Genomic DNA, 21,626 nt, shown 5'->3' on the forward strand with positions numbered 1-21,626 from the left:
ATCTCTAAAACATTGTTCATAGTTTTTAGTTTTCATTGTCAAATTCATATAATATAGGGTCTTTTTTTTTTTTTTTTTGGTTTTCCTGGAACTCACTTGGTAGCCCAGGCTGGCCTCGAACTCACAGAGATCCACCTGGCTCTGCCTCCCGAGTGCTGGGATTAAAGGCGTGCGCCACCACTGCCCGGCTATAATATAGGGTCTTAATGATGACTTATCTGGATTTAATTGGTCTATGAACATGTCTCTGAAGGCTTTTCTTAATTTTTTTTTTGAGACAGGGTTTTTCTGTGTAGTTTTGGTGCCTGTCCTGGATCTCACTCTGTAGACCAGGCTGGCCTCAAACTCACAGAGATCTACCTGGCTCTGCCTTCCAAGTGCTGGGATTAAAGGCATGTGCCACCACAGCCTGAACCTTAATTGTCTTAGTTGATATGATAAGACCAACTCTGAATGTGAGAGGTAACATTTTCCAGGCTGTGTGTTCCTGTGTATATATGCACTTTTGTGGAGGCCAGAGGTTGATGTGATGTCTCCAAGTGCTCCCCAGTCTATTTAATTGGACAGTATCTCTTTCTGAACTAAGCACTTGCCTACTCTGGCTAGTCTAGCAAGCCAACTAGCTCTGGAGACCCCATGTCTTCACCTCTTAAATGCTTAATTTTTGTCTACCCAGCTTTTGCATAGGAATTGGAAATCCAAACTCCAGTCCCCATGCTTTCAGTGAGCACTATATCCCCAGTCCTTAATATACATTTTTACTCTCAAGAGAAAGCCTAGGCTACTTGGTAAGAAGGAGAGGTGAAACTTCTTCAAACAGGGTGAATTTCCACTGAGAATAACCATAGCAGCCTTGACATGTTTAAAATAGTTGTATGAAATGGAAATTAGAAAGTGCATGTAGAATCTAGAAATAATAGGGCCTTTGCCTGCCCCAAATAAAAAGCCATTTTTTTGTGAGATCCTGTTGAGAGCTCGCAGAATGAGGAGACATTTTAATGCTGGGTAGCTGAGCTCTTAAGCCCTTGATGAATTTAGTTTCGTATTTGGGAGTCCTGAGCACATATGAATATTCACATATATATTGCTTCATTTTGCTTAAGCAAAGAACATTCTAGACTCAGATAAGGCTACCCTCTCCAAAAATCTCATTTAATTTTATGAACCTCAACACAACTAGAACAAAAAAAGAAAAGAAAAGAAAAAGACACAGAAAGAAGCCATTGCTTGCTAGAATTTGTATTCAAAATCCTGTCCATCATGCTATTATGCTATACAGGAATAAATTATATTTATGCCACATTGATTGACATACAAAAAACTCAACATGAGATGGTGCAAAAGGAAAGCTTGCTAGGAAAATATGTAAATGTCTGTAATGTGGGGAGATGAGAAAAGCCACATCCATATGCACAAAAAATACTGTGAAACTATAAAAGTGGATAAATAAAAAGAAGAAGTGACATAGAAATCTTCAGTCAGGGAATAATTCCCCAGGCTCCCAGAGGGTCACAGCCAAAGGACCAGAGTACGAGTGTAAGGTTCTTTCTTGCAGAGATTGGCCATAATGAAAATTAAGTCAGGTTTTTCATATCTTTCTTCTTCATTTCTGTGTTTGCAGTGTGAACTAAATTTCCAAGAAAGAACCCAAATTGAACATTTACAGAGGCTGATTGAATGCTTAGAACTTCAGTGATCATAGAGAAGTTGGAATGTCACAGGTTCAGAGCCAAATTATCTTGGGCTATCTTAGCCCCTTGGACAGCCATTTATTGGCCACCTCTGTGCATGAACTGACATTGTTGTGACAATTAGATAAATTCCTTTGGGATGTAGAAATAGACCCCTAGACCACCAACCGCCAAACTAAGACCGTCATCAGATACCAGCATCTGAGCCTATAGCTCAGATTTCGCAGGCTGACTGTGAGTTGTCTAGCTGAGGTTCCCACCAATGTACTTGCAAAGTATCTTGATTCATGAATTTGTCATATTACTATAAAAGCTCTGTGAAACTGTTACCCAATTGGAATACTATATTTGGGATGACCTAAATCTGTGTTCCCAGGACATGGTCACTCATATCTGGTTCTAGAATAAACTGTCTTTTATTCTCTCTGAACTGAGAGCTGTGTCTTTTTTGTCACATCAGGAAAAAAAAAAGATATAAACAACAAGAGAGAAAATCCTTCTCCAGGTGTAGCTCCTTACACTTGCTGAGGCCCATGCCCAAGAGACAAGACCAAGAGTTTGAGGTTGTCATGTAGAGACTGGTTCTTCCCTTGCCATATTGAAAATGAGCTGATATTTCTCCACACCCCTGTGGTCTTGTGTTCATGGCCTCTGAAAAGCCAACCTAGGGAAAAAGAGCTCCCACCACCTACCTGTACAGCTGCCTCCCTCGGGGAGAAAACTCTGTGCTCAGAAAGTAACTGTTGGGGAAAAAATAGCAAGGACATTAGAGGTATATTTATTTTTCTCAATCTTAGTTTTCACCTGAATTTTCTAACCCATCAAAAAGACAGGCAAGGGCTGTTTTGTTACTGAGTCATGGGAATTTGTTCCATATGTGAAACAGACGTGTCTTGCTTTGTAAAATAATCACTCTACTTCATAATCTTTCCCCAAGTCTTAAGAGTATGTGTCTGTATACAGTGCCTGTGAACGAAGCAAAGATAACAATTTTAAGATTTATTTTTATTTATATATATCTGTATATATATTTGCAATTGCCTATGGGGGCCAGAAGAGGGTGTCAGAGTCCCCTGTAGCAGAAATTACATGAAGTTGCAAGCCTCCTAATATGGGTACTGGGAACTGAACCTGGGTCCTCTGTAAGAGCAGTACATGGTCCAGCTCCCAAAGAAAGCTTTCAAGGAGAGGGTTATTATTACATGGGTAGCTTGTTTGAACAATAGCTTTGGTAAGAAAATTATTATAGAAAAGATTACACTTGACAATGCTGATGAGGAGCCCATGTAGAGAAGCAAAAACAATCACATTTTTTGAGTTGTTTCATCATAGGCTAAGATCCGTATCACTTCCCAGTTTCCCGATGTCAGATGCCGCACTGTAATTTGCTCGCTTTTACTCTGCAAAAAATAAAATTGAAAATATTGATTTCTCATTTTTACTTAAACAGTGTCTCTCTGGTAAACAAAAAAAGAATACTGGAAGCCTCTGCTTCATCTAATTCTTTTGCAACTAACATTCAGTTTCCTACATTAAAATCAAGGACTCACACATGTTCTAACAAAGAGACCATGGTGGGACAGGGCCTTTATCCCTGTGCTATATGAAAGCAATTCAGGAAATGCCAGGTGGCCATGCAGCTCTGAGGTATCCTCAGGGAAGCACTTGGTTCCAATGTGAGACTTCTACTGAAATAGGTGGCAGCTGCACAGTTGTATGGCCTCACAGCCAACATTTCAGAAGAAACTGTACTGCAACCACGCAACGTTATTAGTCTCCACCTTTCTTGTGTGTGTGCTGCCGTGACACTTGGTAAGTTGTATAATATTCAAACCAGGACAAAGCTATCTGCATTCTTATATATTTCTCTCTCTACATGTGTGAGTAAATTGCACATGCTCACATGATATCTCAGTGCAGCCCATATTGATCAGATCAAGCTAATGGCCTGTCCTTCGCTATAGACGTACATCATTTCTTTGCAAACCTTTCTTGTTAGCTTTTTAAATATCCAAAGATTAGCCAACACAGTCATCCCATTGTGCTACAAAAGTTGTTCATCCTCAGACTGTATTTATGATTCCCACATTTTTGCTTTTAAAGTCAAACTTCTTTATGTTTCCAGAGGTCCATGGCTGAGAAAACACCTGGAGATGGGGCTCTTGGTCATAGAACACACACATGCTTTTAACCTGTGATGGCTTTCCTGTTTGTGTTTGTTTTTGAGACTGGAGATTACTTTGCCTCAGCATCCTGGATTTCAGGCATGTGGTACCACACGTGATTCAGCCTCTGGAGTGCTGGATTGCAGACATGTGTCAACATGCATGCCTGGCATTGCTTTTCGAATATCTGTCCACTGGCAACGTGAGCTTCCCTGGACTTCATCTTTCATATTTTCTCCCTGACACTTATTTCTTATTCTTTATTTTCTGTCAAGTGGAACCAAAAATTCTATTTATTTAAAAAATATACAAAGGTTGAGAAAGCTAAATATAAAATGATTTCATCAAGGGACAATGTTTTGAATATGTTTATTCTTTTTCCTTTTCCTTGAGGAATTATTTGAAAGCAAGATGAACACAGGAGGGTATGTGACCTCTGAACATACTGGCAAGCATCTTTCTGGGAAGGTGTCCCCATATCACCGAATTACAATAATAAAAATTACATTAACATTTTTGAAAATTCATACATGAATACTGTATTTACATTATTTATACTCATCCCTCTCCCCCTTCAACTCCTTTGTACACCCAATGACCTTTCAAATTCTTGACTTCTTCTTTAATTTTTGTTGTCTCTCTCTCTCACACACACACATATATACACAGATGTGTATATGTATATTTTTGTCTATAAACACATGTATGTATATGGAAATACAACCCATTGAGTTGATTTAGTATTGCTCATATGCACATGTGTTTAATACTGACCACTTGACATTGGATAACGTAGCAGAGGCTCATCCTTTCTTAGCAATCATGAGCAGACTAAAGCTTTCCATCCAGGATTGTAGTTCTCAACCTTCCTAACGCCGTGGCACTTTAATACAGTTCCTCATGCCGTGGTGATGCCAATCATAAAGTTATTTCATTGCTACTATATGACTACAATTCTGCTACTGTTTTTAATCATGATATAAATATCTGATACACGACCCCTAAAAGGGTCATGACTCACAGGTTGAGAACCACTGATGTAGGGGGCTGTGAGAGACTTCCCCCACCCACGTTGGAATCTTTAATGTCTTATAAAGTAAAAGGCAAAGACCAGGAGGATAGCTCAGTGGGCAAAAGTACTTGCCAAACAAGCCTGATGACCTGAGTTTGAATTCCAGAATCCACAGTGAAAGGAATAGTAGCAACTTTTGAATGCTATCTGCTGACTTCCATACATCCTCATACTCAGTGACTACGTACACACACAAACAAATAAATTGAAAAAAATTAAAGTCAAAGTTGGAAATAAAATATATCTATGTTGTTTGTGTATGGAAGAGTTTACAAGCAAATAAAGTAGACCTAGATAGGTGGAATACAGATAAATGATACACTAAGAAATTGGTTGTGTTTTATTTTATGTCTAGGACAAGAAATTATATAAAAAAAAGAACTTTGGCTTTTGAAAAGTTGTAATTGCTGTTATTAACTCTCAGTTTTTATAGTGTTGTCCTGACAGAATGTTACTGTCTGAGGAATATTCCCAAGGCGTCTTTGTTCAGAATATAGATATATGATTGGGGAAATTTTCTTACTGCCAATTCCATTTGAAACAGAAAGCGAACACACGGTCTATATGCCACTCTGTTTCCATAGTAACACAATCTTTCTTCAAAACATTTTTAGTCTTCTACATTTTAACCTTTTTCTTAAATTCTCTATTCCTGTCCACTATGTTGGTGCATGTCTACAATCTCTCAGCTCAGAAGGCTGAGGCAGGAGGATTGGGAACTGACAGCCTGGCTACACAGTAATCTGGGACATATCATCGGAACCTGCCTCAATGAAACTAAGAAAACAAATGGAAGGAATCTTGTTCTTATAAATTCTTTGGCCTTCTGGCTGTCGCTATTCACATTATATCAAGTTCTTTATGTACTATCTGAGGTAATAATATGATTTAAGTCTTTGTAGACCAAAGGTATAGAATATTTTGAAAGACTTTTGGCTCACAGATTTCTGAGTTGATTGTTTTGTCTGTTTCTCAGTAAAACTTCATGTTTATGTGGATTGTTTTAGTTTGGTTATGAATAAAATTCAAACCTTTTGAGACATGCTTGAATAGAGTGTATAGAAGATTATAAGCATGCAATATTCACTTCAAAGATATATTTAGTCCCAAATATTACATATTTAAAGCCAGTGATAATGGTGCATACTCATAGCCCAGGAATAGGGGACTGATCAGGGAGATAAGGAGCTCAATCTAGACTGCACCTCATAAGTCAAAAGCCCAACTGTGCTAAATTGTGAGAATGTGTCTCAGAGACCTAAAAAATTACTGCAAGAAAGTTACACTTCTAAGATTATGAAAAAAAAATCTATTGTTGGAAGCATTATAAGAAGCTCATGACCTTTTAATTTTATTTACAATATCCATCATGTCCAGTTGTTTCATTTCTAACAAGGTAAATAACCTCTAGTAAAGAACATGAACCCATTTTTCCCACTGAGGGCCTCACTAATTTTCCCATCTTCTGCATTAGAACACTGTATTCCATAAGAGTAAACATTAACTTTTGTATGGACTCCCAGCAACTCATTCCAAACCAATCAGAATGTGTTAAATTAATATCAAGCACATAAAAATAAATGCAGAAACTTGATTAATTTATACAAGGGGATGTCTGAACTTAGGATAGTTTTACAAACACTTTCAGGAAACATAAAACCAAAGAAAGAAAATTTACGTTTTTAGCATTGATGATTGAATGTGTGTGTGTGTGTGTGTGTGTGTGTGTGTGTGTGTGTGTGTGTGTGTGTGTGTGTACCATGGCATATGTGTGAAGGTCAGAAGACAACCTGTGGGAGTCATGTCTCTCCTTCCACCATGTAAGCCCCAGTGATTAAATTCATGATGTCAGGTTTGGCCACAAGTAGCTTTTCCAGTTAAACTATCTCTCACGGCAAGGAATGCAAATTTAACAATGTAGAAAAGAATACAAATTTTTATTACACAGTAATATATCTTTTTATGAATCCATAATCTCTTCTATATAAACTTGGCAGGAGAGAAACATGGAGTGCAGATCTCAACCTGCGTGTAGTTCTGAAAGAGGCTACACTATGGCAATATATATTAAATTCAACTTTTCAGTTTTAAATTCAGAATAAAACAGCAAACAATCATGTGACAGCTCATTCTCCAAAGGGGACTGGAAATCTAGAATGAAGTGGCTGTATTGGAGACTAGACATCAGACACACACACACACACACACACACACACACACACACACACACACACACACTCTGAATTATTGATGATTTTATCTTATGCAAAAGAGTAATATATGAGCCATGCATTTCTAGTAAAAAAAACTGGAAGCATGTTGGCACATTCAGCAGTGCTTGTGTTTCTCACCTGATAACTCCCTGTTTATTCAAATATCTGATATTAAATTCTGCCTAAAGTCTGTGGCCTCTAAATAAGGGAAATACTGTACTGCTCAAAAATAGCATGCCTTCATTTACTGTCTATTCATCACAGGAAATGAACTCATTGTTTTCAGACAATGTCCTAATCAGATAGAGTAGTGAAATTTAATGAAAAACTTTTATTAGGTTGATTAGGTGATAGGATTATGAATTGGGAGCATGCTATTCTCTACAGTGCTTATAATGAATAAGGGAACTTAAATGGTTCTGTGTGGAATCATCAACTCTACTGTGAGAAACTTGTTGTTGTATCGACAAAGTGAGCAGATGCAACAATGAACCTTTTTTTTTTTACTCAGCACAGTTTGGGAAGATGACAGTCTGGAAACTCTGCTCACTCTTCTCTGAATGGGAGAGACATGGTGAGGGTTAATCTTGACTTTCATCATGACAAGATTTGTCATAACCTGGGAGATGTTTCTCTGGACATGCCCAAGAGGGAGTCTCTAGATTGGCTTAACTGAGGAAGGAAGATATGCCCTAAATGTGGGCAGCTGTATTCCATGGTCTGCGTTCTGGCGTTGAATAAAATAGAAGAAGTGAGTTGAATACCAGCACTCCTCACTCTCTGTTTCCTGACTATGGTCACTATGAGACCAGCCATTTCAAGCTCCTGCCACCATGTCTTCCCACCATGATGGATTGTATTCTCAAGCTGGGAGCAAAATAAATGTTATTGTTGTTGGGTATTTTGTCAAAACAATAAGAAGAGTGACTAGTAAAGGGGTCATGCGCAAATAACTGCTCAGAGGAACAGTCTCACATCCAACAACAGAGAGGTACACATTGTTCATAAGAACAACTATGTTCATGTGTCTGTGTCTATGTGAGTGCATGTACATGTATATGAAGGTGCACATTCCTATGCCGATGGGTGGAAGCCCCAAGAGGGTACTGGGTATCCTCTTACAGTACTTTTCTCCTAGTCCACTGAGGCAGAATCTCTTCTTGAACCTGGGGCATGTATTATGGCCGGGTTGGAAACCAGCAAGGTCTATCAGTACTCCTGTCCCAGCAACTCTAAGAACTGTAGGGATAGCCATTTTTGGGTACTGGGTCCAGACTCTGGTGATTGTGGAGTAAGTGCTCTTAACTACCAAGTCATCTCTCTAATCCTCCAAATAATGTTGTCAGCTATTGTTTTAATAGACTATATGAAACTGAAGGAAATGTTCATAACTCTGCTTTCATATTTTCATATTGAAAGCAGTTTGGAAACATGTATATAAGGATATACAAGTATTTTACTCTCAGTGCAGAAATTGAAATTTTACTAACACATATTAAATAATAATCCAATATACAAATGAATATGTGCTATGCATATGGTCTCACTGAAACATTGAGCAAATAGTTGGCATTATAAATATACATCAAGTCAACTAAATGCTAATAAAAAGCATTAGTTTAATAATTATTTGGCATTATGAAAAAGTACATATTTGGAATCCAAATTTCAAATATCATGATGAAGGCAAGGAGATAAAACACTCTGCAAAATAAATGCTGTCAAAGTAGAAGGACCTGAGTTTGATTCCCCATGGGAGAAGTTGGGAAAAAAAAATCATCGCAACTGTCCATAGGGGTATGCGCTTCATCATCCCATGGACAAGCAGATCCCTGGGGTTCATGGTACAAACAGCCCAGTCTCTTTGGTGAGCTGTGAGAGGTCCTTCTTAAACACTGAAATAGATAGTACCTGAGGAATGACATTCAAGGTTGACCTCTGGCCTCCACACATGCACTTGTGGATACACACACAAATGGGGAAAGAGATAAAAAGAGAGAGAATATCATAATGTAATAGTGTATTTTACAGAAATTATAATAATATTTAATGAAAGACTAGAGAAAAATAAAGGAATTATTTTTTCCTTATTGAAATACCTTGACAAGGGATAGATTCCATACATGTGAAAATAAATCCACTAAAATCTCATGAGCACAACCCTTAAACTCTAAACTGAAGAGAGTCCAAGAGCACTTGAGTAGCTTGCCCTTTGATGTTTTTATCTACACTTGTGCAAGCAAGCAAAATGTTTCCAAAGATTTACTGGTCTCATTCAACAACCACTTCAAACAAATGAACCTGACCTGAGTGAGTCAGGAGACTACCAGACACAATTGAGCCCCATGGAACTTATGAATGCAGGTCACCATGTTACCAAGGCCCATCATGACCAGCATTCTGTACCTGTCCATTAGCAGTGGACTACTGCCCAAGGCAAGACCAGGAAGATGATGCAAGGTCAACAGTGCCATGTTGAGAGGTGCACTTCTTTTTTTATTATAAATGATGGTGCTTTGTTTTGAAGAGCCACTTGGCACTATATATGAAACCTAAACAAACACGTTACATTTGCCTGTGATTTTCTTGGGGAAATGGGGAGTGTACAATTTGGGTTGTCAACATAACTGGATCTGGAATTGATCAGAAGGCAATCATCTGACCATTCCCGTGACAGATATTTTGATCAGATTATTGGAAGTGGAAATATCTATCCTAAATATGGGCAGCGCTTCCCTGTGATAGTTCAAATAAAAGGCCATGAAAGAAGAAAAGCTTTTGCTTTCATCTACCTGTCTTCAGTCTTGCAACTAAGTTCATCTACCCTATTGATGTTGTATCTGTTTGCTAATATTAGAATCAACATCTTTAGGCATTAGATGCATAGTGAAGGTGACTCTTCAGTAATTGTTCAAGTCTTCAGGGCCTGACTTGGACTACTGAGACATCCAGCTATATGGACTGAGAAACTGCTGGATTATTTACCTGTCCAGTGTGAGACAGCCATTGTTGGTCTTCCCCACTATATCATGTAAGACAATCTTATAATTCCTCTTTTAATATGCACTTATTCTATCAGTTCTTTTCCTCTAGAGAACACTGATTAATACACTTAGGACTCTTTGAACATTTACAAATGTATTCTTGTTGGGCAATTGGAAATAGAAGTGTTTGTGACTAAGACTGCTTGTCTGAGAATCTAACATCAAAGAGTAGAATACCTTTAATGATGAAAAATGGATCATTTAAAGAAAGCATAACAAGTCTGTTTGAGTGAATGCTACAGTTCTATTAAAACCACATTTCAGAATATGCTAAATGCAAAATATTAAAAATTCCATTAGAGGATATCAGAAAAACTATGTATCCTTCCTGAAATGTTGCACACCTAAATTACATTAGTTGAAATCTTTAAAGAAAAAGTTGTTATTTTTATGTAAAAAGGAACTGGAAATACATGGACCAAATGATGAAAAGCTTAATAGCAGGAATGACAGCACCGCAAGGCATTTATTTATTCTCTCATTAATTTAGTCACGTATTATTTCTTTAAAAATGTCATGTGGACTATACATCAGCAGTTTTATACAATTAATAAAGCAGCTTTGTTGTTGTTATTAAAGTGAAACAAAAAGTTTCAAACTAGGTCCCCTAATTTTGTGGATATGTATGCATGTGTGTGTGAAGCTGCACCTGTGTGTGTATACATGTGAGTCAGTTCTGTGTGTGTTTATGAACTATAAACGGTTTTCACCTAGATAACAATTTATGATCCCCTTAGCAAATATATTAATTTGAGTCAACTGACAGGAATCTTACAAATAGTAAGTCTTGCTCTTTTCTCAGTGAAGCAAATTATAAATGCCCTGAATGACAACCAGCATAGAGCAAAAAGGTTTCTGCTTCAATGACAATCTTTCACACTCTGCATGAAAGATGAACAGAGCCAACACAGCTGCTCCACGAAGTTGCTCTGGACATTGCAGAAATACTGAATGAAACTGCATGCCAGGCTGCGTCAGGGAGAAGATGAAGTTCCTTTCAAGGCATCAATAGAAATGCCTGGTCCATTCCTTACTAAGGAGCTATTGGCAGCAGACAGTTGCTGGAGGAGAATCATTCTTTTCTTGAGATGTGGCCACTGGTCTGTTTCCCATGCTTCATCAGTTGCCCCACCCAGGTACATATATGCAACACTAACTCGACTTAGTGGTTATAATATAACAAAAAAATGAAGCTGGATGAGGCATGTATTAAAGAAGACATGGAGAAAAAAGGGTAACATGGGAAGTATGATTATATTCCATTGTATACATATATGAAAATCACAAGAATAAAGGAAAAATTTCAAAAAAATTTGAAGAGAAATTCTTAACTAAATGGGAAGTTCCTTTTGTGGAGGACACCATCTGCTCAACACAATACTAGATACTGTCTCCTTTCTTAATAAGTAAACTGACTTCCTTTGAAACTGTGTATATCATAGTATATTGTGCATATTTTTCTAGCCTTCACTCTCCAATTTATTTGTAAATTTTTTCTTTGGTGTGAGTATACATATACATGTATATGTTTGTCTACCTCTTTGTGTAAACCAGAGATTGACATAGGTGTCTTCTATAATTCAGTTCTTCCTTGTTTTTGAGACAGGATTTCTCCCTGAACACAGTGCTCCTGAGCTGGCTAGACTGGATGGCCAGTAAGCTATGGTGATACACCTGTTTCCAACCACCAAATATTACAGATGTCACTGGCCATGCCTGGATTTTAGGTACCGTGAACAGAAAGTCAAGTCCTCTTGCCTGCATATGGATTGCTTTACCAATGGGACCGTCTTGGGTGTTAAAAGGGTAGATGAATACAAGAGTATGAGATTTTACCAATTCAAACCAAACTGAATAAGTGGCTCAGTGGTTAGGACATGCTGCTCTTCCAAAGGGCCTCTGTTTGAGTCCCAGCACCCACGTTGGATGGATTACGAAGAGCTGTAATTGCAGCTCCAGAAGATCTGACATTCTCTTCAGGCCTTCAAGGGCGCGCGCGCTCGCGCGCGCGCGCGCACACACAGACAGACAGACAGACAGACACACACACAGAGTTTTAAGATGACTCTTAAAAATGAAGATTCAATAAAATTCCCTGCTTATTTATAATATTTATAAGGTGCAATTTGTTGGACAAAATATTTCCCTAGTACTAATGATCACCAAGTTTACTTAGCAAAAGATAAATAAAGCAATTTCCTAATGATCCATTTTTTCATATAGACACTGAAAATATTACCTTAAAATCCTACCTGCCTGTTCTAATAAATCAATAGTTTGACACAGAAAGCCTCAGAAATTTGTTCATATATAAATGCATGTATTTATTTAGAAGTAAAGGTAATTGCATTATTCACAGATGTATAATTAACGTGTCCACTCTTCTACCTTAATAACATACTATGAAAAACAGTCTTCCTTTTTACTATAGAAATTACGTATGCCCTATTTTTTTTTCAACCTTGATGGAAATTAAAGTCACATTTGTGGAGATTGATTAATAATGCAAACCCTAAGTAATGTCGTACTGACATCAAATTTTGTGAATCCAAAGTAAAACATTGCTAGATACAAATATGTATATAGATAACAGTAACTTCTCTATGTTTTTTTTAGTATATGTCAATTATACACAATAGGTTTCATTGTGACATTTTCAGACCTACATCACATATTTGGATCCCATTCACTCCTACATGGCTCTCTTGTCCCTTCCCTCTCCTGCTGACCCTTTTCTTTTCCCAGCCAGGTCCCCTTCTATGATTTTGGATGCTCCAATGAGCTTTATTAAAGTTGCATCAGCTTCAGAATAATCACAAGAGTTGAAGGATCTGAGAACTTAAATAAGCCAAGTTTGTGAGGGATTTTATGCCACATTTATATTTAAATTTTGTAAAAAATAAGATACTTTTGGCTACATGCTTCGGAAGCTCTCATAATATTTCAATTTACTCACAATTAGTTGTCATTATAAAACTCTCTTTGTGTGAGTGGAATGTTTATTTTACTTCCAAGGATGCTCGTTTCCTCCTGAAAGTTCGTTATTGAAAATTACATTTAAATTGACTCATTAATCTTGACATATTTAAATCAGCTATTAATAAACTTTCTGATTTTAAAATAATTTAAACTTTTAAAATTCTTTTTGAGATTTAGAAGAAATAACGTTTCTTTTCTCTTACTAGAAATTCCCTAAAATACAGTATGGTCTCTGCATCACATTAAAACTTATTTTATTTTGAATTTTAAAATCTGCACTGCATTTTCTAGTATATATGCATTTTCAATTTACTGTACCATTTGATTTTGATAGGGATTTACTTGGTTCTGAATATTCAAAAGTTAATAATATCCATTTATTTATTATTGAGTGCACACTATGTGCATGTTTGACTGCACATTCTATAGAATGCATGTGTAAGTCAGATGACACAATGTGAAGTCTGTTGTTTCTTTCCATCTTTAAATGGGTTTCACAGATGGAACTCAGATCGCCAGGTCTCCAAGGAAAGTCCCTTTACCTACTGAGCAATATTGTCAGTCCAAACATTCAAGCCCTATGTAGTGCCTGGAGAGTGTTACTTCTACAAAATAGGAAATGTGCATTTAATGAACAAAACCTCTCTAGATTGTTCCCAGGCTCTTAAGATTAGTATACTTTTTAGTTCTTAAGTTCTGTGTCCCATTTGGGTGTGGTGACACACACCTTGAATCTCAGCACTCAGGAGGCAGAGGCAGGTGGATCTTTGTGAGTTTGAGGACAGCCTGGTTTACATAGTGAGTTCCAGGATAGCTGAGCTACGTAGTAGACCCTGTCTCAAAATGACAGAAACAAAGCTGTCTGTCCCGGAGCTGGGGATGTAGTTCAGTTGGTAGAGTACTTGCTTAGCATATATAAAGCTTGGGCTTGATCCCCAGAACTGCATAAACTGAGATGATGGCTTGTATCTATAATCCTGGCAGCTGGTGGTTGAGTCAGGGAAGGTCATCATCTACTATATAGTGAGTCCAAGGCAGCTCTGGACTATATGAGAACTTGTCTAAATAAATGAATAAAACTGCATGCCCAGGCCCTCAACTCACAGCACATACTGCTGACTACACTGTGGTGAGGCAGCTTGAATATATGTGTAATGTGTGTTGATGGCATCATCTTCCGAAAATATGTGTGAGCCCCATGTGCTTAGCTTCATGGCACTCACTCTAGGCACTGAATGGCACAGGAATTGGGCCTTTGGGACTGGGAAGATGATTTAGTTGGTACATTTCTCATCGCATATGCATGAGGGCATGAGCTTCAAACCCCAGAGCCCATGTAAGAGTCAGAGTTGGTGGCATGCATCCGTAACTCCAAGCCCTCTGTAGTGAGATGAGAGGTAGGGACTGTAGAGCCTCTGAAGGCTCCTATGTCTGCTGGCCTTGCAAAAGTTGAATTTAAAACTAAGGGACCCTGCCCCAAAGAAAGTGAAAGGGAAGAACTGACACTAGAGGTTGTCCTCTGACCTCCACAGGTGAGCCACTGTTCATGTGCACCTGTGCACACACACACCAAAACACCCAAATTCAAATCAAAGAAAAGAGCCTTGAGCCTTCAATGACAATGAAAGTAAACCAAAGAAAGATCCAAGTACCTACCTGGACCAGGAACATGGCTATGTGGTGGAATTCTCCTCGGCCACCTTGTTTGACAGGAACAGTCATGAAGAACTTGCTTCCATCTCTGGAAAATACAGGCTCCTCGTTCTATAACGGAGAAGGGCATGGAAGAATCTCAGAGCTTAGATGGGGTACTTTCTATTCAGCATCAAGCACAGGCTGCTGCTTGATTTTGAATTAATTTGGGAAATAGAAAAATTATTTAAAAATAAAGAACATGGCATTTAGAACTTTTAAAAGTGAATTTAATGTCATATTATGTGTATTAACATCAAAAGTTGAAAGAATGGGGAAGTTTCATGCATGGGAGATGAAAATGATTAAAAAATAGACTGAAGACCTGTGTCAATGAATACAGACAAGAAATTTAATATCTTGACCTGAGTTTGCACTCGGTAATTTATCTCTTAAACATAAGAAAATGGTGAATGAATTATACAGGCCAGTTAATCAAAATGCTTTTTTAAATTATAAAAAGTTTTTAAGAAGCATTTTTATAAAACCTTCTACTGAACAACTTTGCTACCAGGAGAGTCATTTCTAACAGTTTATATAACATTTGCTGAAAATACAAAAAATAAAACGTCATCATTTGGAAATTACAGGAGATAATTTACTCTAAATCCCCTGTCATTAATGCTCATTTCTCCTCAAACACACACACAAAATGCTCACTTCAAGCTGTGAACCTCAGGTGAGTTTTTAATTAAATCACAGTGACAAACATGTATATAATTGCTAAGTTTTTGAAAATCATTACGTTAGTCATATATACATTCACACAGATACATATCATGTTTTGTGTAGTGCATACATGTGTGTGTGTGTGTATGTGTGTGTGTGTGTGTGTGTGTGTGTGTGTGTGAGAGAGAGAGAGAGAGAGAGAGAGAGAGAGGGTGCCTGTTCAGGAAGAACAAATATATATTAATTTTACACAGAGACATATATGTACACACACAAATGTACACACATGACCATGCACACACAATACACTAGGAAAGCTGACATCTGATAAAGTATCACATTCCTTTCTGTCTAATTAAAGAATGATTCTATGTGTGGTGTGGTTTCCTATGTAAGATTTAAAATTTTTAAATTTTTATTATTTTAAATTATACTGAGGTGCCCATGTGGCAGTGCCTGTGGAGACCAGAGGTGTAGGATCCTCTGGAGCTAGAGTTGCAGGTGGTCGTGAGTGACCCAAGTGGTGACAGGGAGCCAAACTCGGGTCCTTTGCGAAAGTGCATGCTCTAACCACCACACCATTTCTCCTGCCCCTGTTGTAAGACTTTCAAATGTCCTGGCCCTGCAAATGTTCTCACCTTGCTACCATGAACTTCTCCTCTCTCCTTTTGCTCTCCCTGGGCCAGAGCTGCCTCCTACTTCACCATGGCTTTCATCCTTTTCTTCTCGGTGTCTCGCTCTGCCTTTTAGGTCTGCCGGGTTTATTCTAGTGTCCCCTTCTTTGTGATTACCATCCGCTGCTGGTAACAGCTTTGGTTTGCTTTAATTCTCTATTTTCTGCACCACCTAACGCCACCCGGCACAGGCACTGCATATGTGTGCATCTGGTTATAGGTGTGTGACTCATGGATGCATGCAGCACTGCTCTGTTCCATGTGTGACACGAGGCAAGGAGATGACAGCCTTCAGTGATACATCCCCAGCACCTGGGATGGACACTCTTAACAGCAGTGTGAAGATAATTTTCATTCTTCACTTTGTGGATATTCATGAAAAAAAATATGATAATATATGTAATAAGTGGAAAACTCTGAGGTAAGTCGAGGTTGAGAAAAATCACATACCACATAATAAAAACACAAAACACAAGACTGAGTTCACCCTACTCTTTCCCTCTCTGCCTTCCTACATGGAGCCTCCTTCGCAACAAGTCTTCTGGGAAACACAGCACTCGACCTGAGCTTGACCCTGTAAACTTCTAGTGGGCTGCACACTTGCCATCCATCTTCAGGCACTTGGAAGTCAGACCATTTCTTGCTTTTCTTTCACCTATCCTGAAAGTGGCTGTGCTGCCGCCACCATCCTAATTGTCATAGCATTGTGCTTTCAGTCATTACCAGGTTCAGCTCTCCTATTTCATGAAATTCTAAGCATTTGGTAAGATTCCCATAGTCTGCTGAAGGAAAATAAAAATTCAACTCTGACAGACCACCACAAGTGCATTATCTTACTGAATAATTGATAGCTGGGTGTTTTGTTGGGCTTCTAGTCAGCATTCATAAAGTTGGATTCAATATAGCCATGCCTATTAAACTATTAGGAATTTTCATTATGGTGATATTTAATTTGTGCTGAAATGTGATTTTATTTGTATGTTAATAAATAAATGTGCCTGGGGGTCAGAGCTAACGGCAAGCCACAGCAGAAGTCTGGCAGTGGTAGCACACGCCCTTAATCCCGATCACATGACAAGCAGATCTCTGTGTATTCAAGGACACCACCAGCATGGAGACACATGCCTTTAATCTCAATACCAACCATAGAGACCTGGAGGTCTGTATAGACAGGCAGTGACGAGGAGGTCATGTGGTTGGGTTTACAACCAATGAGGTGGCAGAACAGAAAGTCAATAAAAAGGAAATAGGCCTCTTTCTGAGGGGAAGGACGGCAGCAGGAACGGGTGATAAGAAGGCAGTTTTAGTCTCAGCTCTTAGTTACTATTCTGACCTCTTGGACTTTTAACTCTGCATTTGGCTCTGTGTTTCTTATTTAATACACCATTCAGAATTACATCTACATTTCATGGCTCTAAAAAATGATAGAATAATATATGTGAAGGAGAGCAATTCAGAAGACATCAATGTCCATCAGGTTCTTAATTCATATTAGTTTTATTTTAGTGACTAGTTTAATTGAATGAAAATATATTATTAGTTATAAATTCAAATTTTTATTTCCATTTTATTTTGCTTAATAACATGGTAAAATTCTATTAATATACATATGCATATAGAGAACAATAAAATATTCCTTTCTTTCTATGTGTACAGCTGTCTGTATATCTGCCTGGAATCTATTCAAGCAAGTAAGAATGTGATTCTATCAACAGTCTTTCCATCTTCTCTTTCCCAGTCAAGAAATATGGATGGCAGTACTCTTGTGCTGAATACTGCAGTGGGCATATATTTCAATGAGGAGCAACAGAGAACATCTTTTCTGTTGTTTTATCTTGCCAGAGAGATAGTAGATTTTATTACACAAAAGTTACATATGACTTTAAAATAGTTGTATTGAGAAATGTGATCTGGTTAGTGCTGGAGAGGGAGGTGACTTTAATAGTTAGTTTATGATAAAGTTTAAAAACTACATAGGCCTAGGACCAGAAACTTTTTGAGAGAATTCTGCTCCCAAAGAAGGGGACATGTGAATACCCTCTATATTGGAGAGTAATGATAATGGGAAAGAGAAGAAGATTTTTAGGATGGTGTGTTGTAGAACTATGATGATTTTCAATTTTGACTGCTGTGGACCATCCAGGTGTTGGTTATGCTGTAAAGGCCAGAAGGAGCATGGACACTTGTTTCACTTGTGGCAATGGAAAGGGAAGAGAAGGTTGATAGTAGAGCCCATAGGTGAAAAGATTGGCAGGAGAATGAAAGGGTGAGAATCTGCCAGTCTAAGAGGGACTGTGCTACCCACAGTCAGAACCTAGACAATGTCTGTGAATGGATGAAAGTCAGCTGACAGGAAAGCAAACTTCAAATGTAATGGATTGGTTACATGGGTAAGGGTAGCAATGAGTTATAAGAAGACTGTGTCAACAGCTAGATGGGCAATTATTAATAAAAGAAAAGACTAGATAGAAGAGAAATGTGTTCTCTGTGGACAAGGGGGCTCCATGGTTGCTTTAACAGATGAGGAGATGTAAAACCTGTACTTGGTACTTTGTAACTCACTGAAATATTTGAAGCGAAAATTTGGATGTTTCAATATTTAGGTGAAAACTAAAACCAAGGATGTATATGGCACTTAAAATAACATTCAAGAATAACATGGAAAGGAAAATAAATCTAAACCAACCCAACGACCTCCTACTGCCCATTGTGAAAAGCAGTGAGAAGTCACTGACAAAAAATCAGTCAGACTGGGTAGGTGTCTGTGTTTCCTCCTGGATCTCTAGGGTGAGGTTTTGGAATGTGATGTATAGGACACATTAAATATGTGCACATATGACCTTTTTCTTTTTTGTAAGTAGTTATGAAGTCCAGGCTATCTTTTAATGTGCTATGTAGCTCATGCTGGCTTTGACCTAGAGGGCCCACTCAGCTTCTGAAATGCATGGGGTACCATGTTTGGCAACAAAAAAAATGGAAAAGAATCACTTTTTTTTTTTTTTAAGTCGACCAAAAACTTAAAGTCTTAGTACTGGAAAATTTGTCTTTGTGTTTTCTATTTTCATGTGTGCATGCATGCACATGCAAGCATGTGTGTGTGTGTGTGTGTGTGTGTGTGTGTGTGTGTGTATACATGTGTGTATGTGTTCATGGTATATATCCATACACATGTTTGTGGGAACACATGCACTGTGGGTAAGTGTTGCTGCATTTATGTGCATGTGAGGGGATGAGGTTTATGTTGGGAATCATTCTCAGTGACTCTTGGACACTTGTTCTTGTGGAAATCTCTCACTCAGATCCAGTGCACACCCCTAGGACTAGTCTCATTAGGCAGCTTGCTCTAGGGATCCTCTGTTTCTTTCTTCCTGATAGGTAGGTAGGTCACCACACCCACATGGCATTTATATGGATTCTGATAATGCTTGCAATGGGAACTGTTCTAATCCATGAACCATCTTCCTAGACTCTTGAAATAACATTTTAGACAAAGTTATGTAACAAATATGTGGAGAAAATGTTCATAATGGTCACAAGTGACATAGGCCATGTATACTGTACCTGTTTCGAGAGCCAGGTGTCGGATGTCATCTCATATTTCTGAAATAGAAGAATTAGCTCATGAAGTATCTAAAACCAATATGAACATTCACTCATGGAACCTTTCTTATACTCTTCCGTTCAAGTTTTTCCCCTCCTTTCAACTAGAGAGATGTCTTCAGAGATCCATCCCATTGACAATATTGATTTGAACTGGATGAAAAGTAGAGATGAAGTATGTGGGTGAGGACAATTCCCAAGAGCACATCACCTGAGTAGTAGGGGTTCAAAGTTAATGTTTCTGTTTGATTGCATGCTTCAGAAATCTGTGAGCCACCACCAGACCCTGTTTTTCTCACCTGTAGATATCATCTGGAAACAAATTTAAGTCTCCAGCAGAGCTGGGCAAACAGCCAGCAATAAAATTCAAAAACAGAGTTTTTAAATTTAATTCACTCTAAGTTATAACCTTTTTGTCCTCATTAGTAGTCATTCAATACTAGAGAAAAAAATATCAAACCTAGGACTTGCCAGATTTGATTTTCCTTTGAAATAGCTTGCAAAGTATCACAGCCAAGATCATTGCAAAAGCCAAATTTGACCAATTAATCTCAAGTTAAGTAGATAAAATATTTTAGAAATAATGCTTTTTTTATCGTGACATGAAGCTCATGTTAGTTGAAAGACACAAATACATACTCAAAAAAGTAGTCAAATTAAGAAAACTAAATGCACTATACATGGTTCTTCCCTACATGAGGAAGGGATCACTTCAGATTTTTCATACTATTTTCACATTTTTATAATCATGTATTCTTTCTAAATCTAGATTAGTATATACTTTATAATTGATCCCTTTCTCTTAAAAGATATATATATATATATATATATATATATATATATATATATATATATATAATCTGTTTGTGGGAAAATGAACATGAGTACATTGTCCTCAGAGTCCAGAAGAAAGCATCAGATCCTTGAAGCTGGTCTTATATGCATTTGGGAGTCTCCTAACATGGGTGCTGGGAAGTGAACTGTGGTCCTCAGAAAGAGCAACAAGCACTCATAACCACGCAACCAGAATTACAGCCCCAACCACTTTCTATCTTCAAGCACATTCCTTTCAATGGTTCACTACATATGGTTCCATGCACACATCAGAAAATATTGAAAGAAATTAGTCCTTAATTCTTAATGTGCACTGAAGCAGCAGCCATCCTTTCTAACCAGAAAGATATAAAATTCTGATGACAACTGCTCGTCAGTGTCATCGCAGTTTTTTTAAGACTCCAATCAGAGCTAAATTCTCATGTGCTGTTGTTTGTCATATAATGTAAATTTACAGAAAATGAAACACAGCAGAAAAATTACCGGAGTCTCAATAAGGTTTCAAATAAATGCATTGACAAACATAATGATGTGTAGCATTTTAACTTATCCTTGTGGTCATGTTGTGAAAATATTTGCATTGTCCTTGCATAGAAGATGTAGCCAGATTCTCTGGCTAAGTTTCTTTGCCTCCCACATACTAGGCAGGCGATGTTACTGAAGAACACCAACAGTTCTATCCAGGCCAAGTTTAAAATGACCAGGTTGTCCATTGAGTAATAACCCATCTAGAATAGTTTCTCAAATACACCAGGAAGACCTGGTCAATCTATAACACAAAATATGAAATATAATGGCTGGGATGATGTTAAAATGATACCAGTGTAACATGGAAAGCATCACTGATATCCAATGAGTGATAATTTCAACTCCAATTTCCACACTTAAATTATTCTATGACAAATTGCTGCCTCTTTAACTCTTCCTTTGAAAATTTATGTAAGAAGTATGTTTCTAGAACATTCAGTTGAAAGGAAATGTACAGACCAGGAG

At 37.8% G+C, this 21,626-nt stretch overlaps 1 protein-coding gene across 3 annotated transcripts in view; it reads right to left on the reverse strand.

Annotated features, from left to right (window-relative positions):
* Positions 1-21,626, reverse strand: part of Dpp10 (dipeptidyl peptidase like 10) — a 725,523-nt gene that overhangs the window by 49,168 nt on the left and 654,729 nt on the right. For all 3 annotated transcript variants that reach the window (XM_052736764.1, XM_052736765.1, XM_052736766.1), the window contains 4 exons: positions 19,761-19,799; positions 14,821-14,928; positions 3,000-3,091; positions 2,384-2,431 (listed from right to left, as the gene is read on the reverse strand). In XM_052736764.1, coding sequence (XP_052592724.1) covers positions 2,384-2,431; positions 3,000-3,091; positions 14,821-14,928; positions 19,761-19,799 — 287 coding nt within the window. The remainder of the gene's footprint in view (positions 1-2,383; positions 2,432-2,999; positions 3,092-14,820; positions 14,929-19,760; positions 19,800-21,626) is intronic.

The sequence above is a fragment of the Peromyscus californicus genome, unplaced genomic scaffold, assembly GCF_007827085.1.
Source record: "Peromyscus californicus insignis strain IS unplaced genomic scaffold, ASM782708v3 Scaffold_14__1_contigs__length_90479793_seg_2, whole genome shotgun sequence".
Lineage (NCBI taxonomy): Eukaryota > Metazoa > Chordata > Mammalia > Rodentia > Cricetidae > Peromyscus > Peromyscus californicus.